We start from the raw sequence: 25,196 nt of genomic DNA on the forward strand, positions 1-25,196 counted from the left end.
CTTAAATTTCTCACCGTTACAACGATCCTAGGAAGAAAAAGTCCAACATTGACCACCAAACACCTAGACGAGTGGAGAGGAGAGCAAATGTATTACCTGTCTCCCCGGTACTGGCTCAAGGCACACGCGCTACCACAAGAGTCAAATAAACAACCCTAGCTAAACTAATATTGACATAAAATATAAAACAAGGTACCAAAATTATATGATCAGATTATCTAAATACAATGTACTATAGATGTAAGGCAAGGCTGGAGGGTAACATATTAAAAGGGGTATAATGCAAGGTGTACGAACTCTCAGCTGAACCCGGCACCGTGTTGATGAAACAAGCTGACGAACCATCTCTGTGCGACCCATTTACCAGACAGAGAAGTATAAGTTACAATTTCTTCCTGCACCTGACTCAAAAAACTACATAATCAGGACAATGAAATAAAGGGACAAGGGGCAATGGCTGAGTCATAAGAGGATTAGCACATCGTATGACAGTTGGTATTAAAACAGTACAGGAGATAGATAGCGAACATAAAAACCAACAGAAATAGTTGACGAAAGTTAATTATGAAACTGGGAATAATCCTAGATTCACCCGTGACAGGTTAGTCTAGGTTAGGTTATGCTATGTCAGGTTAAGTTTGGTTAGGTTACGCTACGCTAAGTTGTTATAGGTAAGTATCTCTCTTAATCTATTATTCTTGGTGACTAATTTATTCTTTAATAAGAATATGGACGAAAAGACCAAATTGTTGAGGCTCGGTAATACATCATAACATCAACATATAAGAGAAACATTATTATAAGGTAAACAAATATAAAAGTTTCCTTTTATTCTTCAGTTATCTCAACAGTCACCAGAGGCAACAAGAATGGAGGAAATGTAACACGACAGTGTAAGGTCATGACATTTATGTTACCTTGACTGAGTGACTGAATGACTGGTTCAGTTGTAACTGATGGTGGTGGTGACGTCATCAAAGGGTACACTATAAAGGCGGCAGGAGGCCGCCGGAGAGTCAGTCTCAACTGGACCTTTCTGCACTCAACATGCACAAGATGGTAAGTCAAATAAAAGCTCATTACTGTACGTGATGTAAGTTTATTGAACTTTGTGGATGTCGATGGATTTGTAGAAAACTTACATCTAAATTATTGACTTAAATTTTTTTCTTTTTCAGGTGATCGTTTGGTTGTCTGTTTTACTTCTTGTGGTGGTTGCTATGGCCGATCCTGGGTATGGTGGCTATGGACAGTACGAAGACTATGGCCAAGGACACGATGACTATGGTCGTGGTGGATATGGCGGTCGTGGTCATTACTCCTATGGCCAAGGTGGACGTGGTGGTCGTGGTGATTATGACTACGGAGGCTATGGTGATTCGTACCATGGAGGACAAGGTTATGCTCATGGGGGTTACGGTGAAGGTTACAGAGGATACGGTGTCTATGGACGTTATTGATATGGTCGTTACGAAAACGCCAAAGAATTTATAAACCTTAAAAAATAAAAATTCTTGTGCTTCTATTGTGTTTAATAAAACCCATTTTTTTTTATTCCTGCTGTACTCTTTAACTCAATAGTTTAAAAAAAGAACGGTTTATTTTATCACACACGCTCATAACAGTACGGATGTAACCTTCAGACGCACTGTTAACTCTAGAGTTAAGATGCGTGGTTTGAACACACCTGGCCGTCTCCAATTCGCATACACTAATGTAACAGATCTGAATTTCTCCTGGTTTATTTAAATGATTGTAATGCAGTGGAAAAAAGCCCTCGAAATACCGAATCGGCACAAGCAAATTAACCTAATTTACCGTGACTAACCAGTGTTTCTGGGGGTTGACTCGTGTAACCTGACCATTATTAATCGGCAGCACCGAAAAATATCAATTGCAAGACATACAATGTATTGGATTGATCCTTGACATAGCTTGAATTAAAAGCGGGCTAGTTGGGGGCCTTAAGGTAATGGATGGAGATTACCTCTTACCACGTGTTTGCCGTACGTGGCCCATGACCCGTAAGGCTGGGAGAATAGAATCGTGTGGCTGGAAATACATCTGCGAATTATTTTTCTGGCGAGACATTTGGCTTGAAGTCCCTATCAAGAATTTTTTTTCTTAAATTTGTCATAAAATGGGGCTAGGTTATTGAGCATCCTGTGCAAGGCGTAGTGCAAAAGTGATTTAAAGCGCCTAGAGTTTGTTTGCGTAGTCGACGTGCATAAAATGGATTAAGTACCTGAAGGACCATGAATTTCATCGGCAAGTTATATAATGACATGATAGTGTAGGGTTGGAATTTCCGATACAATACATTTGCTAACGGCAAGGTGTGACAGGTCCCAAATAAGTGAAATGTTTGGAGAGATTGGTCACGAGGAAAGGGTGTAGGTAGGGACAGGCATTTGCAGTATGAAGGGACAAAATTTTAGTGCCTGTGATGAGTGTTGCAGTGACGAGGAGGAGGTTGATAGGGGACGTCCTTCCTGGCGGAGATACGTAGTCAACGTACCGTCAGCCAAAGATGCACCGACCCCAGCCTAAGTCTCGTGCTCACAATTTTGTCTGGCACTACTTGAAGTAAGGCTGCGTGTAAAGGTGATTGGTGGCTCTGTTTTCGGCTGTATCACTCAGGATAAGTATTAAGCAAACCAAAGGTAGAATTTTTATATTAATACACTATTCAAATTTTATTTATTGAACAAATGTACAAACATTTGGAAATTTCTCAGGACCTTAAATAACAATGAATTTATTAAAAAAAGTATCTTTGGTTTGTTTAATATTTATCCTGACAGTGATAAAGCCGAAAACAAGATCCACTAATCACCTTTACACGCAGCCGTACTTCAAGCATTGCCAGGTAAAATTGTGAGCACGAGACCCAGTGTGAGTCACTTCAACCATGATCAGTACAACGAGTGTAGACCCCATTGATGGTTTAGATGGCAGTAAAGTGGTCAGTTAGACTCACTAAGCGCCATCAGGGTATCAAGTGCTCTTTAAAGAGGGTAAACATATTCCTTACATTACTGTGAAGGATGAGGAAGCAGTTAGGTATTTAACTACAGAAGGTTTTGAGAATGTAATGATGAAAAAGACTGTGGAGTCCATTGCAATCACGATCTCAGTCCACTAATCGAGAGGATAAAGGTAATACTGTAAGGAGCGATATTGCAGGCACACCAAGTGCTGTAAATGTGTGGGAAAAGCATATGGAAATACGTAACGCAGCAGCACAGAAGGACATAGGCAACGGGGGCAATAACCTTACAGCCCCTAACAGTCTAGTAGAACTCCGTAAGGAGATTGATGAGTTCAGACAAACAGTAATGGATATCAAGAAATGCTTGGTGAACCTTGTGCCATAGAGTGATGTTGCTCTTGTTAATAAAGATTGTCCAAAAGAAAATGAAACATTAGTAGAGATGGAATCAAATAATGTTATTGTGGATAGCAATCTAGAGCAAAATGGTAATCATAGTCTGTTAGGAAATAGAGTTGGTTCGGTTTCTAAAGAGAATGAAGTAAACAAGGAAACGCTCGGTGATCTGACGAGCATTCTTGACTCTGTTTTGGAATATATGGAAAATCTAAGGGACGACGTCAAAAAGAATGTTCTTATTTCGGTGAAGAACAAGAGGGAAAAATTTATTCTGGTGGGTCATAATGTCAGCTTAATTTCCATGAATGTTAATAGTTTGAAAAAAAATAAAGTTTAACGGATCTTCATGCATATGTTCATTCTAGTAGTATTAATGTTGCGGCTTTGCAAGAGGTTGGGTCAAACGGAATATCTTTGCAACTAAGAGGTTATCAAAGTTTTGAATTGCCAGCTGATTTGACTGGAAATTGTTGAGGTTTGACGACTTATATCAAAGATATTCATTCCGCTCTAAAAATAAACGGTACCGAGTATTTGTGTTAGTATTACGCTTCAAGATGCTACACTGTTCATTATAAATGTTTATGTGCCTGCTGATTCCTTGACAGTTGATGATCTGCCGGACATTAGTTTTGCTGATGATTGTTTACTAATTGGTGATTTGAATGCTAGGCATAACAATCTTGGCAGTAGAGACAATGAAATGGTTCTGAAAAATATCTTAGACTAGAGAAGATGCTAAGTTTAACACAAGACGGTAGATTTTATGCAGATCTATTTGTTGTATACATATCTCCTTTATGATTAGTACAATTTTAAAGAGCTCTTGTTAAGACTAGTTTTGGGCGGGCTAGTTAGCATGCTAACCAGCTCCTTTTGATGTATTTGTCAATAAATGTTTTGAATTTGAATTTGACTCGACGAGTGGAGAGCAAATGTATTACCTGTCTCCCCGGTACTGGCTCAAGGCACACGCGCTACCACAAGAGTCAAATAAACAACCCTAGCTGAACTAATATTGACATAAAATATAAAACAAGGTACCAAAATTGTATGATCAGATTATCTAAATACAATGTACTATAGATGTAAGGCAAGGCTGGAGGGTAACATATTAAAAGGGGTATAATGCAAGGTGTACGAACTCTCAGCTGAACCCGGCACCGTGTTGATGAAACGAGCTGACGAACCATCTCTGTGCGACCCATTTACCAGACAGAGAAGTATAAGTTAAAATTTCTTCCTGCACCTGACTCAAAAAACTACATAATCAGGACAATGAAATAAAGGGACAAGGGGCAATGGCTGAGTCATAAGAGGATTAGCACATCGTATGACAGTTGGTATTAAAACAGTACAGGAGATAGATAGCGAACATAAAAACCAACAGAAATGGTTGACGAAAATTAATTATGAAACCGGGAATAATCCTAGATTCACCCGTGACAGGTAAGGCTAGGTTAGGTTATGCTATGTCAGGTTAAGTTTGGTTAGGTTACGCTACGCTAAGTTGTTATAGGTAAGTATCTCTCTTAATCTATTACTCTTGATGACTAATTTATTCACTAAATAAGAATATGGACGAAAAGACCAAATTGTTGAGGCTCGGTAATACATCATAACATCAACATATAAGAGAAACATTATTATAAGGTAAACAAATATAAAAGTTTCCTTTTATTCTTCAGTTATCTCAACAGTCACCAGAGGCAACAAGAATGGAGGAAATGTAAGGTCAGTGTAAGGTCATGACATTTATGTTACCTTGACTGAGTGACTGAATGACTGGTTCAGTTGTAACTGATGGTGGTGGTGACGTCATCAAAGGGTACACTATAAAGGCGGCAGGAGGCCGCCGGAGAGTCAGTCTCAACCGGACCTTCCTGTACTCAACATGCACAAAATGGTAAGCCACATAAAAACTCTTTAATGTACGTGTAATAAATTTATTGAGCTTTGTGTATGTCGGTAAATCTGTATTTGTGCTCAACTTTCATTTTTTGTGATTTTTTTTTCTTTTTCAGGTGATCGCTGTTTTGTCCGTTTTATTCTTTGTGTCGGCTGTTATGGCCGACTTTGGTTATGGTGGCCGTGGGCATGGTGGTTATGGTGGGCACGATGATTATGGCCGTGGAGGACACAGTGATTATGGCCGTGGAGGATATGACGATTATGGCCGTGGAGGATACGACGATTATGGCCGTGGTGAATATGACGATTATGGCCGTGGAGGACAAAGTTATTACGGCCATGGGGGTGACGGCCACAGAGGATACGGTCGATATGGATATGGTGGTTAAAGAGCGTGAAATAATTTACAAACCTTCAATAATGTAATATCTTGTCTATATTGTATTCAATAAAATCCAAAAATTTTTAATAGAATTTTCATGTACCTAAAGTTTACTAGTGATTAGTTTACCATATTTACTCTCATACCAGTACGAACTTGACTTGAGACGTGTAGTTACGACGTCTCCAGTATATCCACGACCGGAGTTATGATGCGTGACACACACACACACACATTTTTAACCGATCGGAATTTCAATCGGGAATATTTATATATTAGTAATGGAGTGGAACGCTTCCTCGGAATACTGAAACGACACGAAGTAATATAAAATTTACCGTAAACTGGACTGGTGTTTCTGAGACCGGGGTCGAGGAGCGGGACTTATTATAACACAATATGATGGTGGTGTGGGTCTGGTAGTCGAACCAAATGCTGCCATTATCGTGGCCGGTACAGTTTTAACTCGCAGCACAAAGGCATGTCAGAGTAAACATTAAACAAACCAAATGTAAACTTTTTATAATAAACTAATCACTGTCAAAGGTCCTGAGAAATTCCCAAATGCTTGTACGTTTGAGACGAAAATTTGTCTAGAATATTGTGGCAGCTGTAGTTTAGTTGTCGTTTCATTAATATAATTTTCTTCATTATTTAAGCAAATTTACGAAAACCGAGCGCATGTGTATTTTCAGCCACAGGATTCTCCAGCCTTACGGGTAGTGTGCCACGCACGGCAAACACGTGGTAAGAGTTTATCTTCATCCATTACTTTATATTAAGGCCTCCGACTGGCCCGCCATCCAGTGACCAGGAAAACAACTTCTTTGTCTTAAGGGTATAAATATGCTAGAAAAATATTCAACGAGAAGTACGTTATATAAATTATCTCCATATTCCTTTTTATATTTCTTGTACATTGTTGTACACTAGCATAAATCCTAAGGGATGCATCCCCCTATAATCAAGTTGAGGGATTTCCTATATCACCCCTATAATTCATGTAATCCTGCGAAGGTCAACCTTTTGGCTATTAGAAACAGTCAAGGGAGGACAAAATGGTTTTTAAGTTTGTTCAAATGCACTTTAAGTCAAGTCATCCTCTTCAATCACAACAATGCTAATGGATTTGATTTGTACACCACACAGTATTATGTATCAAGTGTATAATATTCACGCAAGGATTAATTGAATAGAAGCTTTTAGTGCTTTAAGAATTTTATTCACTATATATGTTGTTCTAGAGACTATAAAACACTGAGTTACATGTTCTACAGTAATAAATTATATTAAATTAAGAGCTATGCTACTTTTAATGTCTAGAAACTACATTTACTGGCTAAAATTTCTTTTAAGTTCAGGCAGCAAATGTAAGATCCATTTACAGAGAACATGAACTTCAAATTAAAAAGGCAAACTGTACCAACATTAAAATATTTAGCCTTATCTAAATGTATGCATAACTTAAGAGAGTATTCACTTGTAACACATTTGTTAGATTACTGCTAAATTATTGGGTTAATTCATGTTCATAATATTGTATCACGCCCTAAGGGAGCCGAATCATTTTTTATTGGGTGCACATTAATGTTGAAGTATTATGTACAGTAACGTACACCCATAAAGTTTTTCTGGTATTAGCCGTCTAATCCTTTATTACCATAGTAGGTCATCTTTTCTCGTGTGACAAATACCAGTCATGGACAGAAAATCCATATTGAGGACCAGCCTGTAAAGGTATACGAGACGTTCCAAGTCCAGCCTTTAAACTTCTTTTAGGTTGACAGTCTAGACCTGCACGTCGGCGAGGCAAGATCTTCTTTACTCCCGAGGTGCTACGTGATCCTGACGATGGGTACAACGCTGACTTGTGACCAGGCGAAGGTAGTAAGACTGTATCCAGTCGAATGTCCTTCACCCAAGCCTAAACCTCCTTGTTCTAAGGAATTTTTTTGACGTCTTAGGAATCGGGGAGGGGGGGGGGGTGACACGGGTCGTCCGCAGACCGGTGAGTGGTGGCCTTATGGTCACCTTCGCGGAATGGGGACAGGCCCAGCAAGTAGCCAACATAAAAAAATTAACGAGATAAAGATCCACGTGGAAGCTTATACAGCGGATAACTTTGTGTTGGGAGTAATCTCCCACACCAAGATAGACCATCTTGAAAAAGAAGAGCTGGCCGAGCTAATCGGAGACCAGCTTTCAATAGTACAGAAGCTGACAAGCTTAACTGCACTGGCTGGTTATCCAAAGCACCGTATTGCTGGGATGGGGGAACATCCCTGTAAGACCGTATGAAAAAAGACCCACAAGGTGCTAGAAATGCCAGAGGTATGGCCATCTGGCAGGGAAGTGTCGAGCTCGGGAGGTTTGTGCCACTTGCAGGACACACGGGCACCAGCACACCAACTGCTCGGCGCAGCTTGTGGTGGCCCTCACTCCTCCTCCGGCCGGGAGTGTCCCAGGTGGAGGGAGGAGTGTAGGGTGGCTAAATTGTGAAGCAAGAAATAATTGAGCTACAAGGAGGCTCTCCTTGTAGTGAAGACAGATGAAAAGAAGACTCAATACCCAAACAAGAGCGAAGGAAAGACGAACGAAGCCAGATACAGTAACATTAAAATTATCATTTTTTCGACCTTTACGAAAACATACCGCAACAAGACCAGGAAGGAGAATGGAAGGTGAAAAACAAAGAACAAAAGTATGAGCTCCAAAGAAAACGACAAAGGAAAAAAACAGCTTCGACGGAAAATAACCGAAAGGCGAAGAGGCCAGTATTCTCAAAAATAAAGAAAGGTTGACAAACGATGAACTACTCGGTTAAATGAAGTTAAAATGCAGGTAAGATTTGGTAGTGTCCAACTGTGGAACTCTATATTTATTTTGGTGTTATAGTTTGACATTATTCGAATATTGTGATTTTCATCTTATATTTAATTATTCTCAACAATTCTAGAACATTCGTGACGTTTCCCCTCCAAATACAAATTTACCTCCTCAGGTTAGGCTGAATACGTGATTTGTGATCGAAAGAAATGAAAGTCGATCATTTAATTAATAAAAAATAAATATAATATCATATAATTTTAACTTCCAAAACTGTATGATCAGAGACTAAATTTTCCAGGTTAGGTTAGGTTAGGCAAGCTTAGGTAATGCTTTAACGGATTCTGTGCAGTCATAACATTGTCTTTAGATCATTCAAACATCATCTGAAAATTTGGTGTAATTCCATAAAGTCCTTCTGGTGCTTCCTGTCGCCTATAACATTACCATATTGTATACTTTTGAAAATGAACCTTGGTTCACGAGTTTTGCTCATCTTCTTTGCTTGCTTTTGAAAATGAGTTTAAACTTGTGTCATGCTTACTAAATATATCTGCTTGCCTTTCCTTGTCGTTTGAGAAGTAATGAAACCTCATGTCTTTATTTTTATTTGTGCCGCACACAACACACTGGTGAAACCCGTTCCTTCTCGCCATATCTGTGTAACTCAAGTCAGTCACCATGTTCAGCGGCCAAGAGTAAAGAAAACACAGCCGACGTAACTTTTCCCGTCATTTAATGAGTGCCATCTAGTGGCCAGGCGTGCGTACTATGGGGATCTACATTAAGTAGCTCTTAGACGTGCTACCTTTTATATACTTCCCTTGATCCAGCCTGTGCGGACTGGGCCGGAGGAAAGGTGCCACAAGCTAGCACTCAAAGCGAGCAACTCAAGAGAACCCTTTACTGTAGTCTCAATCTTCCCTAATGACACTTCCGTTATGGGAAGTCCTTTTCAACTTATGGAAGGGACCCCCTCCCCCCCCCCACCTCCCGCTGGTATGGCTCATCAGATCAACAGGACCTCAACCTCTCCCCCCATTCCTCCACGGTGGTTCCCACTAGTGGGAGTTATTGTGGAGATGCTGTGACTTTCGATGGTACTGGATTGATGGGATCTCTCCTTCAGGAATGATTTTCCAGTTCCAGAATTACTCCAGGTTTTCGTGTTTGGGATGCATTTAGTAATGTTTTCCACGAGTCCACACTTTGTGGTGATATCAGCTGGTCAATCTCTTCATCCGAGGAATGGGTGGTGATACAGCCTACACGTGGCCTCTATGATGGCAGTCTGTCGGATTCGTCCTCAGTGTTCATCTTCAGTCAGTTCTACCTGTAAAATATGACCACACATCAATATAAGTATAAAAACATTAATTTGGCTCCAAAATATAATGTATTAGGCGTATAACGCTACAAACAGTGCATTTACAAGATATTCATGCGTGTTTCAGTGCATCTGTTTAAAAAAATAGGGAATGTGATAATGTGACCACCAAACACCTAGACGAGTGGAGAGGAGAGCAAATGTATTACCTGTCTCCCCGGTACTGGCTCAAGGTACACGCGCTACCACAAGAGTCAAATAAACAACCCTAGCTAAACTAATATTGACATAAAAATATAAAACAAGGTACCAAAATTATATGATCAGATTATCTAAATACAATGTACTATAGATGTAAGGCAAGTCTGGAGGGTAACATATTAAAAGGGGTATAATGCAAGGTGTACGAACTCTCAGCTGAACCCGGCACCGTGTTGATGAAACAAGCTGACGAACCATCTCTGTGCGACCCATTTACCAGACAGAGAAGTATAAGTTACAATTTCTTCCTGCACCTGACTCAAAAAACTACATAATCAGGACAATGAAATAAAGGGACAAGGGGCAATGGCTGAGTCATAAGAGGATTAGCACATCGTATGACAGTTGGTATTAAAACAGTACAGGAGATAGATAGCGAACATAAAAACCAACAGAAATAGTTGACGAAAGTTAATTATGAAACTGGGAATAATCCTAGATTCACCCGTGACAGGTTAGTCTAGGTTAGGTTATGCTATGTCAGGTTAAGTTTGGTTAGGTTACGCTACGCTAAGTTGTTATAGGTAAGTATCTCTCTTAATCTATTATTCTTGGTGACTAATTTATTCTTTAATAAGAATATGGACGAAAAGACCAAATTGTTGAGGCTCGGTAATACATCATAACATCAACATATAAGAGAAACATTATTATAAGGTAAACAAATATAAAAGTTTCCTTTTATTCTTCAGTTATCTCAACAGTCACCAGAGGCAACAAGAATGGAGGAAATGTAACACGACAGTGTAAGGTCATGACATTTATGTTACCTTGACTGAGTGACTGAATGACTGGTTCAGTTGTGAATTGATAGTGGTGGTGACGTCATCAAAGGGTACACTATAAAGGCGGCAGGAGGCCGCCGGAGAGTCAGTCTCAACTGGACCTTTCTGCACTCAACATGCACAAGATGGTAAGTCAAATAAAAGCTCATTACTGTACGTGATGTAAGTTTATTGAACTTTGTGGATGTCGATGGATTTGTACAAAACTTACATTTAAATTATTTACTTAAAATTTTTTCTTTTTCAGGTGATCGTTTGGTTGTCTGTTTTACTTCTTGTGGTGGTTGCTATGGCCGATCCTGGGTATGGTGGCTATGGTCAGTACGAAGACTATGGCCAAGGGCACGATGACTACGGCCATGGCGGTCGTGGTGGATATGGCGGTCGTGGTCATTACTCCTATGGCCGAGGTGGACGTGGCGGTCGTGGTGATTATGACTACGGAGGCTACGGTGATTCGGACTATGGAGGACAAGGTTATGCTCATGGGGGTTACGGTGAAGGTTACAGAGGATACGGTGACTATGGACGTTATTGATATGGTCGTAAGGAAAACGCCAAGGAATTTATAAACCTTACAAAATAAAAATTCTTGTGCTTCTTTTGTGTTTAATAAAACCCAATTTTTTTTTAAGGATTTTGATGTATTCCTTAACTCAACAGTTTACGAAACATAACGGTTTATTTTATCACACGCGCTCATAACAGTACGGATGTAACCTTCAGACGTAATGTTACGTCTGGAGTTAAGATGCGTGGTTTGAACACACCTGGCCGTCTCCTATTCGCACACACAAATGTAACAGATCTGAATTTCTCCTGGTTTATTTAAATGATTGTAATGCAGTGAAAAACCGTCCTCGGAATACCGAATCGGCACAGGCAAATTAACCTAATTTACCGTGACTAACTAGTGTTCCTGGGGTTGACTCTCTTGTAACATGACCATTACTAATCTGCAGCACCGAAAAATATTAATTGTAAGACATCCCATATATTAGATTGCTCCTTGACACAGCCTGCATTAAAAGAGGACCAGTCGTAGGCCTTAAAGTAATGGTTGGAGATTAACTCTCACCCAGTGTTTGCCGTACGTGGCCCACGATCCGTAAGGCTGGGGGAATAGAATCCTGTGGCTGAAAATACATCTAAGATTTATTTTTCTGGCGAGACATTTGGGTTGAAATGCCGATCAAAATTTTTCTAATATGTCAGATGGGGCTAGGTTATTGACACTTCCTTGCATCCTGTGCAAAAGTGATTACAGCGCCTAGAGTTTATGCGTGCGTAGTCGACGCGCATAAAATGGCGTAAGTACCTCAAGTACCATGGATTGCATCGGCAAGTTACATATAATGACAGGATGATAGCGTGGGGTTGGAGTTCCCGATACAATACATTTGCTAATGGCATGGTGTGACAGGTCCCAAATAAGTAATGTCTGGAGAGATACTGGTCACGAGGAAAGGGTGTTGCTAGGCACATAGGCATTTGCAGTATAAAGGGACAAACTTTTAGTGCGTGTGATGAGTGTTGCAGTGACGAGTAGGAGGTTGATAGGGGACGTCCTTCCTGGCGGAGATACGTAGTCAAAGTACCGTCAGCCAAAGATGCACCGACCCCACCGTAAGTCTCGTGCTCACAATTTTGTCTGGCACTACTTGAAGTAAGGCTGCATGTAAAGGTAATTGGTGGCTCTGTTTTCGGCTGTATCACTCAGGATAAGTATTAAGCAAACCAAAGATAGAATTTTTATATTAATAAACTATTCATTGTTATGTAAGGTTGAAAAGTTTCCAAATTTTCGTAGATTTGCTTAAATGAAGTAAATTTTATTAATGAATTGGCAACTATACTAAAACCACAGCTGCCACAAGATTCTCGTCAAATTGAATTTATTAAACAAATGTACAAACATTTCAAAATTTCTCAGGACCTTAAATAACAATGAATTTATTAAAAAAAAGTATCTTTGGTTTGTTTAATATTTATCCTGACAGTGATAAAGCCGAAAACAAGATCCACTAATCACCTTTACACGCAGCCGTACTCCAAGCATTGCCAGGTAAAATTGGGAGCACGAGACTCAGTGTGAGTCACTTCAACCATGATCAGTACAACAAGTGTAGACCCCATTGATGGTTTAGATGGCAGTAAAGTGGTCAGTTAGACTCACTAAGCGCCATCAAGGGTATCAAGTGCTCTTTAAAGAGGGTAAACATATTCCTTACATTACTGTGAAGGATGAGGAAGCAGTTAGGTATTTAACTACAGAAGGTTTTGAGAATGTAATGATGAAAAAGACTGTGGAGTCCATTGCAATCACGATCTCAGTCCACTAATCGAGAGGATAAAGGTAATACTCTAAGGAGCGATATTGCAGGCACACCGAATGCTGTAAATGTGTGGGAAAAGCATATGGAAATACGTAACGCAGCAGCACAGAAGGACATAGGCAACGGGGGCAATAACCTTACAGCCCCTAACAGTCTAGTAGAACTCCGTAAGGAGATTGATGAGCTCAGACAAACAGTAATGGATATCAAGAAATGCTTGGTGAACCTTGTGCCATAGAGTGATGTTGCTCTTGTTAATAAAGATTGTCCAAAAGAAAATGAAACATTAGTAGAGATGGAATCAAATAATGTTATTGTGGATAGCAATCTAGAGCAAAATGGTAATCATAGTCTGTTAGGAAATATAGTTGGTTCGGTTTCTACAGAGAATGAAGTAAACAAGAAAACGCTCGGTGATCTGACGGGCATTATTGACTCTGTTTTGGAATATATGGAAAATCTAAGGGACGACGTCAAAAAGAATGTTCTTATTTCGGTGAAGAACAAGAGGGAAAAATTTATTCTGGTGGGTCATAATGTCAGCTTAATTTCCATGAATGTTAATAGTTTGAAAAAAAATAAAGTTTAACGGATCTTCATGCATATGTTCATTCTAGTAGTATTAATGTTGCGGCTTTGCAAGAGGTTGGGTCAAACGGAATATCTTTGCAACTAAGAGGTTATCAAAGTTTTGAATTGCCAGCTGATTTGACTGGAAATTACTGAGGTTTGACGACTTATATCAAAGACATTCATTCCGCTCTAAAAATAATTGGTACCGAGTATTTGTGTTAGTATTACGCTTCAAGATGCTACACTGTTCATTATAAATGTTTATGTGCACGCTGATTTCTTGACAGTTGATGATCTGCCGGACATTAGTTTTGCTGATGATTGTTTACTAATTGGTGATTTGAATGCTTGGCATAACAATCTTGGCAGTAGAGACAATGAAATGGTTCTGAAAAATATCTTAGACTAGAGAAGATGCTCTTTTTAACACAAGACGGTAGATTTGATGCAGATCTATTTGTTGTATACATATCTCCTTTATGATTAGTACAATTTTAAAGAGCTCTTGTTAAGACTAGTTTTGGGCGGGCTAGTTAGCATGCTAACCAGCTCCTTTTGATGTATTTGTCAATAAATGTTTTGAAATTGAATTTGACTCGACGAGTGGAGAGCAAATGTATTACCTGTCTCCCCGGTACTGGCTCAAGGCACACGCGCTACCACAAGAGTCAAATAAACAACCCTAGCTGAACTAATATTGACATAAAATATAAAACAAGGTACCAAAATTGTATGATCAGATTATCTAAATACAATGTACTATAGATGTAAGGCAAGGCTGGAGGGTAACATATTAAAAGGGGTATAATGCAAGGTGTACGAACTCTCAGCTGAACCCGGCACCGTGTTGATGAAACGAGCTGACGAACCATCTCTGTGCGACCCATTTACCAGACAGAGAAGTATAAGTTACAATTTCTTCCTGCACCTGACTCAAAAAACTACATAATCAGGACAATGAAATAAAGGGACAAGGGGCAATGGCTGAGTCATAAGAGGATTAGCACATCGTATGACAGTTGGTATTAAAACAGTACAGGAGATAGATAGCGAACATAAAAACCAACAGAAATAGTTGACGAAAGTTAATTATGAAACCGGGAATAATCCTAGATTCACCCGTGACAGGTTAGTCTAGGTTAGGTTATGCTGTCAGGTTAAGTTAAGTTAGGTTAGGTTACGCTACGTTAAGTTGGGATAGGTAAGTTAGGTTACGCTACGTCTGGTTGGATTAGGTTAAGTACAATAAACTGTATTAAAGTGCACAGAAAGACCATAATTACTGCCTCACTACAGATAAGACTAAACACACACAAGACTAATGTATCTCTCTTAATCTATTACTCTTGATTAATTTATTCACTAAATAAGAATATGGACGAAAAGTCCAAGTTATTGAGGCTCGGTAATACATCATAACATCAACATATAAGAGAAACATTATTATAAGGTAAACAAATATAAAAGTTTCCTTTTATTCTTCAGTTATCTCAACAGTCACCAGAGGCAACAAGAATGGAGGAAATGTAACACGACAGTGTAAGGTCATGACATTTATGTTAAGTTGACTGAGTGACTGAATGACTGGTTCAGTTGTAACTGATGGTGGTGGTGACGTCATCAAAGGGTACACTATAAAGGCGGCAGGAGGCCGCCGGAAAGTCAGTCTCAACTGGACCTTTCTGCACTCAACATGCACAAGATGGTAAGTCAAATAAAAGCTCATTACTGTACGTGATGTAAGTTTATTGAACTTTGTGGATGTCGATGGATTTGTAGAAAACTTACATCTAAATTATTGTTTTAAATTTTTTTCTTTTTCAGGTGATCGTTTGGTTGTCTGTTTTACTTCTTGTGGTGGTTGCTATGGCCGATCCTGGGTATGGTGGCTATGGATAGTACGAAGACTACGGCCAAGGACACGATGACTACGGCCATGGCGGTCGTGGTGGATATGGCGGTCGTGGTCATTACTCCTATGGCCAAGGTGGACGTGGCGGTCGTGGTGATTATGACTACGGAGGCTTTGGTGATTCTCTACCATGGAGGACAAGGTTATGCTCATGGGGGTTACTGTGAAGGTTACAGAGGATACGGTGACTATGGACGTTATTGATATGGTCGTAAGGAAAACGCCAAGGAATTTATAAACCTTGAAAAATAAAAATTCTTGTGCTTCTATTGTGTTTAATAAAACCATTTTTTTATAATCTTACTGTATTCTTTAACTCAATAGTTTAAAAACGGAACGGTTTATTTTATCACACGCGCTCATAATAGTACGAATGTAACCTTCAGACGTACTGTTACGTCTGGTGTTAAGATGCGTGGTTTGAACACATCTGGCCGTCGCTTATTCGCACACAATAATGTAACTGATCTGAATTTCTCCTGGTTTATTTAAATGATTGTGATGCAGTGAAAAAAAGCCCTTGAAATACCGAATTGGCACAGGCAAATTAACCTAATTTACCGTGACTAACCAGTGTTTCCGGGGTTTGACTCTCTTGACTCTTGTAACCTGACCATTATTAGTCGGCAGCACCGAAAAATATAAATTGCAAGACATACAATGTATTGGATTCATCCTTGACACAACTTGCATTAAAATCGGGCTAGTCGGGGGCCTTAAGGTAATGCATGGAGATTACCTCTTACCACGTGTTTGCCGTACGTGGCCCATGACCCGTAAGGCTGGGAGAATAGAATCCTGTGGCTGGAAATACATCTGCGAATTATTTTTCTGGCGAGACTTGGCTTGAAGTCCTTATCAAGAATTTTTTCTTAAATTAGTCATAAAATGGGGCTAGGTTATTGAGCACCCCCTTGCATCCTGTGCAAGGCGTAGTGCAAAATTGATTAAAGCGCCTAGTTTGCTTGCGTAGTCGACGTGCATAAAATGGATTAAGTACCTGAAGGACCATGAATTACATCGGCAAGTTATATAATGACATGATAATGTAGGGTTGGAATTTCCGGTACGATACATTTGCTAATGGCAAGGTGTGACAGGTCCCAAATAAGTCAAATGTCTGGAGAGATTGGTCAGGAGGAAAGGGTGTTGGTAGGCATTTGCAGTATAAAGGGACAAACTTTTAGTGCGTGTGATGAGTGTTACAGCGACGAGGAGGTTGATGGGGGGACGTCCTTCCTGGCGGAGATACGTAGTCAACGTACCGTCAACCAAAGATGCACCGACCCCACCCTAAGTCTCGTGCTCGCAAATTTGTCTGGCAATACTTGAAGTAAGGCTGCATGTAAAGGTGATTGGTGGCTCTGTTTTCGGCTGTATCTCTCAGGTTAAGTATTAAGCAAACCAAAAGGTAGAATTTTTATAGTAAACTATTCATTGTTATTTAAGGTTGAGAAGTTTCCAAATTTTAGTAGATTTGCTTAAATAATGAAGTAAATTATATTAATGAATTGGCAACTCTACTAAAACCACAGCTGCCACAAGATTCTCGTCAAATTTTATTTATTAAACAAATGTACAAACATTTGGAAATTTCTCAGGTCCTTAAATAACAATGAATTTATTAAAAAAAAGTATCTGGTTTATTTAATATTTATCCTGACAGTGATAAAGCCGAAACCAAGATCCACCAATCACCTTTACACGCAGCCGTACTCCAAGCATTGCCAGGTAAAATTGGGAGCACGAGAGACAATGTGAGTTACTTCAACCATGATCAGTACAACGAGTGTAAACCCCATTGATGGTTTAGATGGCAGTAAAGTGGTCAGTTAGACTCACTAAGCGCCAACAAGGGTATCAAGTGCTCTTTAAAGACGGTAAACATATTCATTACATTACTGTGAAGGATGAGGAAGCAGTTAGATATTTAACTACACAAGGTTTTGAGAATGTAGTGATGGAAAAGACTGTGGAGTCTATTGCAATTGCAATCACGATCTCAGTCCACTAATCGAGAGGATAAAGGTAATACTGTAAGGAGCGATATTGCAGGCACACCAAGTGCTGTAAATGTGTGGGAAAAGCATATGGAAATACGTAACGCAGCAGCACAGAAGGACATAGACAACGGGGGCAATAACCTTATAGCCCCAAACAGTCTAGTAGAACTCCGTAAGGAGATTGATGAGTTCAGACAAACAGTAATGGATATCAAGAAATGCTTGGTGAACCTTGTGCCATATAGTGATGTTGCTCTTGTTAATAAAGATTGTTCAAGAGAAAATGAAACATTAGTAGAGACGGAATCAAATAATGTTATTGTGGATAGCAATCTAGAGCAAAATGGTAATCATGGTCTGTTAGGAAATAGAGTTGGTTCGGTTTCTAGAGAGAATGAAGTAAACAAGAAAACGCTCGGTGATATAACGAGCATTCTTGACTGTTTTGGAATATATGGAAAATCTAAGGGACGACGTCAAAAAGAATGTTCTTATTTCGGTGAAGAATAAGAGGGAAAAATTTATTCTAATGGGTCATAATGTCAGCTTAATTTCCATGAATGTTAATAGTTTGAAAAAAAATAAAGTTTAACGGATCTTCATGCATATGTTCATTCTAGTAGTATTAATGTTGCGGCTTTGCAAGAGGTTGGGACAAACGGAATATCTTTGCAAGTAAGAGGTTATCAAAGTTTTGAATTGCCAGCTGATTTGACTGGAAATTATTGAGGTTTCACGACTTATATCAAAGATATTCATTCCGCTCTAAAAATAAATGGTACCGAGTATTTGTGTTAGTATTACGCTTCAAGATGCTACACTGTTCATTATAAATGTTTATGTGCACGCTGATTCCTTGACACTTGATGATCTGCCGGACATTAGTTTTGCTGATGATTGTTTACTAATTGGTGATTTGAATGCTAGGCATAACAATCTTGGCAGTAGACACAATGAAATGGTTCTGAAAAATATCTTAGACGAGAGAAGATGCTAAGTTTAACATAAGATTATAGATTTTATGCAGATCTATTTGTTGTATACATATCTCCTTTATGATTAGTACAATTTTAAAGAGCTCTTGTTAAGACTAGTTTTGGGCGGGCTAGTTAGCATGCTAACCAGCTCCTTTTGATGTATTTGTCAATAAATGTTTTGAATTTGAATTTGACTCGACGAGTGGAGAGCAAATGTATTACCTGTCTCCCCGGTACTGGCTCAAGGCACACGCGCTACCACAAGAGTCAAATAAACAACCCTAGCTGAACTAATATTGACATAAAATATAAAACAAGGTACCAAAATTGTATGATCAGATTATCTAAATACAATGTACTATAGATGTAAGGCAAGGCTGGAGGGTAACATATTAAAAGGGGTATAATGCAAGGTGTACGAACTCTCAGCTGAACCCGGCACCGTGTTGATGAAACGAGTTGACGAACCATCTCTGTGCGACCCATTTACCAGACAGAGAAGTATAAGTTACAATTTCTTCCTGCACCTGACACAAAAAACTACATAATCAGGACAATGAAATAAAGGGACAAGGGGCAATGGCTGAGTCATAAGAGGATTAGCACATCGTATGACAGTTGGTATTAAAACAGTACAGGAGATAGATAGCGAACATAAAAACCAACAGAAATTGTTGACGAAAGTTAATTATGAAACCGGGAATAATCCTAGATTCACCCGTGACAGGTAAGGCTAGGTTAGGTTATGCTGTCAGGTTAAGTTAGGTTAGGTTACGCTACGTTAAGTTGGGATAGGTAAGTTAGGTTACGCTACGTCTGGTTGGATTAGGTTAAGCACAATAAACTGTATTAAAGTGCACAGAAAGACCATAATTACTGCCTCACTACAGATAAGACTAAACACACACAAGACTAATGTATCTCTCTTAATCTATTACTCTTGATTAATTTATTCACTAATAAGAATATGGACGAAAAGACCAAATTGTTGAGGCTCGGTAATACATCATAACATCAACATATAAGAAAAACATTATTATAAGGTAAACAAATATAAAAGATTCCTTTTATTCTTCAGTTATCTCAACAGTCACCAGAGGCAACAAGAATGGAGGAAATGTAACACGACAGTGTAAGGTCATGACATATATGTTAAGTTGACTGACTGAATGACTGGTTTGGTTGTGACTGATGGTGGTGGTGACGTCATCAAAGGGTACACTATAAAGGCGGCAGGAGGCCGCCGGAGAGTCAGTCTCAACTGGACCTTTCTGCACTCAACATGCACAAGATGGTAAGTCAAATAAAAGCTCATTACTGTACGTGATGTAAGTTTATTGAACTTTGTGGATGTCGATGGATTTGTAGAAAACTTACATCTAAATTATTGACTTAAATTTTTTTCTTTTTCAGGTGATCGTTTGGTTGTCTGTTTTACTTCTTGTGGTGGTTGCTATGGCCGATCCTGGGTATGGTGGCTATGGACAGTACGAAGACTATGGCCAAGGACACGATGACTACGGCCGTGGCGGTCGTGGTGGATATGGCGGTCGTGGTCATTCCTCCTATGGCCAAGGTGGACATGGTGGTCGTGGTGATTATGACTACGGAGGTTATGGTGATTCGTACCATGGAGGACAAGGTTATGCTCATGGGGGTTACGGTGAAGGTTACAGAGGATACGGTGACTATGGACGTTATTGATATGGTCGTAACGAAAACGCCAAGGAATTTATAAACCTTCAAAAATAAAAATTCTTGTGCTTCTATTGTGTTTAATAAAACCCATTTTTTTTTTATAATTTTAGTGTATTCTTTAACTCAACAGTTTAAAAACGGAACGGTTTATTTTATCACACGCGCTCATAACAGTACGAATGTAACCTTCAGACGTACTATTACGTCTAGTTAAGATGCGTGGTTTGAACACAACTGGCCGTCTCCTACTCGCACACACTGATGTAACTGATCTGAATTTCTCCTGGTTTATTTAAATGATTGTGATGCAGTGAAAAAAAAGCCCTCGAAATACCAAATCGGCACAGGCAAATCAACCTAATTTACCGTGATTAACCAGTGTTTTTGGGGGTTGACTCTCTTGTAACAAGACCATTATTAATCGGCAGCACCGAGAAATATCAATTGCAAAACATACAATGTATTGGATTGATCCTTGACACAGCTTGCATTAAAAGCGGGCTAGTCGGGGGCCTTAAGGTAATGGATGGAGATTACCTCTTACCACGTGTTTGCCGTACGTGGCCCATGACCCGTAAGGCTGGGAGAATAGAATCCTGTGGCTGGAAATACATCTGCGAATTATTTTTCTGGCGAGACATTTGGCTTGAAGTCCCTCTCAAGAATTTTTTTTCTTAAATTTGTCATAAAATGGGGCTAGGTTATTGAGCACCCCTTTGCATCCTGTGCAAGGCTCAGTGCAAAAGTGATTTAAAGAGCCTAGAGTTTGTTTGCGTAATCGACGTGCATAAAATGGATTAAGTACCTGAAGGACCATGAATTTCATCGGCAACTTATATAATCATATGATAGTGTAGGGTTGGAATTTCCGATACAATACATTTGCTAATGGCAAGGTGTGACAGGTCCCAAATAAGTCAAATGTTTGGAGAGAGATTGGTCAGGAGGAAAGGGTGTTGGTAGGCACAGGCAGTATAAAGGGACAAACTTTTAGTGCGTGTGGTGAGTGTTGCAGCGACGAGGAGGTTGATGGGGGACGTCCTTCCTGGCGGAGATACGTAGTCAACGTACCGTCAGCCAAAGATGTACCGACCCCACCCCTCGTGCTCACAATTTTGTCTGGTAATACTTGAAGTAAGGCTGCATGTAAAGGTGATTGGTGGCTCTGTTTTCGGCTGTATCACTCAGGTTAAGTATTAAGCAAACCAAATGTAGAATTTTTATATTAATACACTATTCATTGTTATTTAAGGTTGAAAAGTTTCCAAATTTTCGTAGATTTGCTTAAATAATGAAGTAAATTTTATTAATGAATTGGCAACTCTACTAAAACCACAGCTGCCACAAGATTCTCGTCAAATTTTATTTATTAAACAAATGTACAAACATTTGGAAATTTCTCAGGACCTTAAATAACAATGAATTTATTAAAAAAAAGTATCTTTGGTTTGTTTAATATTTATCCTGACAGTGATAGCCGAAACCAAGATCCACTAATCACCTTTACACACAGCCGTACTTCAAGCATTGCCAGACAAAATTGTGAGCACGAGACCCAGTGTGAGTCACTTCAACCATGATCAGTACAACGAGTGTAGACCCCATTGATAGTTTAGATGGCAGTAAAGTGGTCAGTTAGACTCACTAAGCGCCATCAAGGGTATCAAGTGCTCTTTAAAGAGGGTAAACATATTCCTTACATTACTGTGAAGGATGAGGAAGCAGTTAGGTATTTAACTACAGAAGGTTTTGAGAATGTAATGATGAAAAAGACTGGAGTCCATTGCAATCACGATCTCAGTCCACTAATCGAGAGGATAAAGGTAATACTGTAAGGAGCGATATTGCAGGCACACCAAGTGCTGTAAATGTGTGGGAAAAGCATATGGAAATACGTAATGCAGCAGCACAGAAGGACATATGCAACGGGGGCAATAACCTTACAGCCCCTAACAGTCTAGTAGAACTCCGTAAGGAGATTGATGAGTTCAGACAAACAGTAATGGATATCAAGAAATGCTTGGTGAACCTTGTGCCATATAGTGATGTTGCTCTTGTTAATAAAGATTGTCCAAAAGAAAATGAAACATTAGTAGAGATGGAATCAAATAATGTTATTGTGGATAGCAATCTAGAGCAAAATGGTAATCATAGTCTGTTAGGAAATAGAGTTGGTTCGGTTTCTAAAGAGAATGAAGTAAACAAGGAAACGCTCGGTGATCTGACGAGCATTCTTGACTCTGTTTTGGAATATATGGAAAATCTAAGGGACGACGTCAAAAAGAATGTTCTTATTTCGGTGAAGAACAAGAGGGAAAAATTTATTCTGGTGGGTCATAATGTCAGCTTAATTTCCATGAATGTTAATAGTTTGAAAAAAAATAAAGTTTAACGGATCTTCATGCATATGTTCATTCTAGTAGTATTAATGTTGCGGCTTTGCAAGAGGTTGGGTCAAACGGAATATCTTTGCAACTAAGAGGTTATCAAAGTTTTGAATTGCCAGCTGATTTGACTGGAAATTGTTGAGGTTTGACGACTTATATCAAAGATATTCATTCCGCTCTAAAAATAAACGGTACCGAGTATTTGTGTTAGTATTACGCTTCAAGATGCTACACTGTTCATTATAAATGTTTATGTGCCTGCTGATTCCTTGACAGTTGATGATCTGCCGGACATTAGTTTTGCTGATGATTGTTTACTAATTGGTGATTTGAATGCTAGGCATAACAATCTTGGCAGTAGAGACAATGAAATGGTTCTGAAAAATATCTTAGACGAGAGAAGATGCTAAGTTTAACATAAGATTATAGATTTTATGCAGATCTATTTGTTGTATACATATCTCATTTATGATTAGTACAATTTTAAAGAGCTCTTGTTAAGACTAGTTTTGGGTGGGCTAGTTAGCATGCTAACCAGCTCCTTTTGATGTATTTGTCAATAAATGTTTTGAAATTGAATTTGACTCGACGAGTGGAGAGCAAATGTATTACCTGTCTCCCCGGTACTGGCTCAAGGCACACGCGCTACCACAAGAGTCAAACAAACAACCCTAGCTGAACTAATATTGACATAAAATATAAAACAAGGTAACAAAATTGTATGATCAGATTATCTAAATACAATGTACTATAGATGTAAGGCAAGGCTGGAGGGTAACATATTAAAAGGGGTATAATGCAAGGTGTACGAACTCTCAGCTGAACCCGGCACCGTGTTGATGAAACGAGCTGACGAACCATCTCTGTGCGACCCATTTACCAGACAGAGAAGTATAAGTTACAATTTCTTCCTGCACCTGACTCAAAAAACTACATAATCAGGACAATGAAATAAAGGGACAAGGGGCAATGGCTGAGTCATAAGAGGATTAGCACATCGTATGACAGTTGGTATTAAAACAGTACAGGAGATAGATAGCGAACATAAAAACCAACAGAAATAGTTGACGAAAGTTAATTATGAAACCGGGAATAATCCTAGATTCACCCGTGACAGGTAAGGTTAGGTTAGGTTATGCTGTCAGGTTAAGTTAGGTTAGGTTACGCTACGTTAAGTTGGGATAGGTAAGTTAGGTTACGCTACGTCTGGTTGGATTAGGTTAAGTACAATAAACTGTATTAAAGTGCACAGAAAGACCATAATTACTGCCTCACTACAGATAAGACTAAACACACACAAGACTAATGTATCTCTCTTAATCTATTATTCTTGGTGACTAATTTATTCTTTAATAAGAATATGGACGAAAAGACCAAATTGTTGAGGCTCGGTAATACATCATAACATCAACATATAAGAGAAACATTATTATAAGGTAAACAAATATAAAAGTTTCCTTTTATTCTTCAGTTATCTCAACAGTCACCAGAGGCAACAAGAATGGAGGAAATGTAAGGTCAGTGTAAGGTCATGACATTTATGTTACCTTGACTGACTGAATGACTGGTTCGGTTGTGACTGATGGTGGTGGTGACGTCATCAAAGGGTACACTATAAAGGCGGCAGGAGGCCGCCGGAGAGTCAGTCTCAACTGGACCTTTCTGCACTCAACATGCACAAGATGGTAAGTATAATGAAAACTCATTACTGTACGTGATGTAAGTTTACTGAACTTTGTGGATGTCGATGGATTTGTACAAAACTTATATCTAAATTATTGACTTAAAGTTTTTTATTTTTCAGGTGATCGTTTGGTTGTCTGTTTTACTTCTTGTGGTGTTTGCTATGGCGGATCCTGGGTATGGTGGCTATGGACAGTACGAAGACTATGGACAAGGACACGATGACTACGGCCATGGCGGTCGTGGTCATTACTCCTATGGCCAAGGTGGACGTGGTGGTCGTGGTGATTATGACTACGGAGGCTATGGTGATTCGTACCATGGAGGACAAGGTTATGCTCATGGGGGTTACGGTGAAGGTTACAGAGGATACGGTGTCTATGGACGTTATTGATATGGTCGTTACGAAAACGCCAAAGAATTTATAAACCTTAAAAAATAAAAATTCTTGTGCTTCTATTGTGTTTAATAAAACCCATTTTTTTTTATTCCTGCTGTACTCTTTAACTCAATAGTTTAAAAAAAGAACGGTTTATTTTATCACACACGCTCATAACAGTACGGATGTAACCTTCAGACGCACTGTTAACTCTAGAGTTAAGATGCGTGGTTTGAACACACCTGGCCGTCTCCAATTCGCATACACTAATGTAACAGATCTGAATTTCTCCTGGTTTATTTAAATGATTGTAATGCAGTGGAAAAAAGCCCTCGAAATACCGAATCGGCACAAGCAAATTAACC

General features: G+C 39.2%; 4 protein-coding genes and 1 long non-coding RNA gene across 7 annotated transcripts; all 5 read left to right on the top strand.

Annotated features, from left to right (window-relative positions):
- Nucleotides 1–950: 950 nt before the first annotated feature.
- On the top strand, nucleotides 951–5,771 carry LOC121862601 (neuropeptide-like protein 29). Of its 3 annotated transcripts, none has more exons than XM_042360915.1 (2): nucleotides 951–1,059; nucleotides 1,179–1,523. In XM_042360915.1, exons 1-2 carry the CDS (start codon nucleotides 1,048–1,050, stop codon nucleotides 1,458–1,460), a joined length of 294 nt encoding a protein of 97 aa, XP_042216849.1. In that variant the 5' UTR covers nucleotides 951–1,047; the 3' UTR covers nucleotides 1,461–1,523. The 3 variants fall into 3 exon arrangements, with proteins under 3 accessions (XP_042216849.1, XP_042216851.1, XP_042216850.1); XM_042360917.1 differs by lacking the exon at nucleotides 1,179–1,523 and adding an exon at nucleotides 5,416–5,771 and having other exon boundaries at nucleotides 1,011–1,059; XM_042360916.1 differs by lacking the exons at nucleotides 951–1,059; nucleotides 1,179–1,523 and adding exons at nucleotides 5,263–5,297; nucleotides 5,416–5,771.
- A 5,131-nt stretch (nucleotides 5,772–10,902) lies between these two features.
- Nucleotides 10,903–11,512, top strand: LOC121862602 (neuropeptide-like protein 31). Its single transcript, XM_042360919.1, has 2 exons — nucleotides 10,903–11,011; nucleotides 11,131–11,512. Exons 1-2 carry the CDS (start codon nucleotides 11,000–11,002, stop codon nucleotides 11,419–11,421), a joined length of 303 nt encoding a protein of 100 aa, XP_042216853.1. The 5' UTR covers nucleotides 10,903–10,999; the 3' UTR covers nucleotides 11,422–11,512.
- Nucleotides 11,513–15,447: 3,935 nt separating this feature from the next.
- On the top strand, nucleotides 15,448–15,971 carry LOC121862605. The gene is made up of 2 exons (XR_006088262.1): nucleotides 15,448–15,497; nucleotides 15,617–15,971. It is a non-coding gene; the product is annotated as an uncharacterized LOC121862605 (long non-coding RNA).
- A 3,923-nt stretch (nucleotides 15,972–19,894) lies between these two features.
- On the top strand, nucleotides 19,895–20,451 carry LOC121862603 (neuropeptide-like protein 31). The gene is made up of 2 exons (XM_042360920.1): nucleotides 19,895–19,978; nucleotides 20,098–20,451. The coding sequence occupies exons 1-2, from the start codon at nucleotides 19,967–19,969 to the stop codon at nucleotides 20,386–20,388; spliced, it is 303 nt and encodes a 100-aa protein (XP_042216854.1). The 5' UTR covers nucleotides 19,895–19,966; the 3' UTR covers nucleotides 20,389–20,451.
- Nucleotides 20,452–24,350: 3,899 nt separating this feature from the next.
- On the top strand, nucleotides 24,351–24,903 carry LOC121862604 (glycine-rich protein 3-like). The gene is made up of 2 exons (XM_042360921.1): nucleotides 24,351–24,454; nucleotides 24,574–24,903. The coding sequence occupies exons 1-2, from the start codon at nucleotides 24,443–24,445 to the stop codon at nucleotides 24,844–24,846; spliced, it is 285 nt and encodes a 94-aa protein (XP_042216855.1). The 5' UTR covers nucleotides 24,351–24,442; the 3' UTR covers nucleotides 24,847–24,903.
- The last annotated feature ends 293 nt before the right edge of the window (nucleotides 24,904–25,196 follow it).

The sequence above is a fragment of the Homarus americanus genome, unplaced genomic scaffold (assembly GCF_018991925.1).
Source record: "Homarus americanus isolate GMGI-L3 unplaced genomic scaffold, GMGI_Hamer_2.0 scaffold31037, whole genome shotgun sequence".
NCBI classification, from domain to species: Eukaryota; Metazoa; Arthropoda; class Malacostraca; order Decapoda; family Nephropidae; genus Homarus; species Homarus americanus.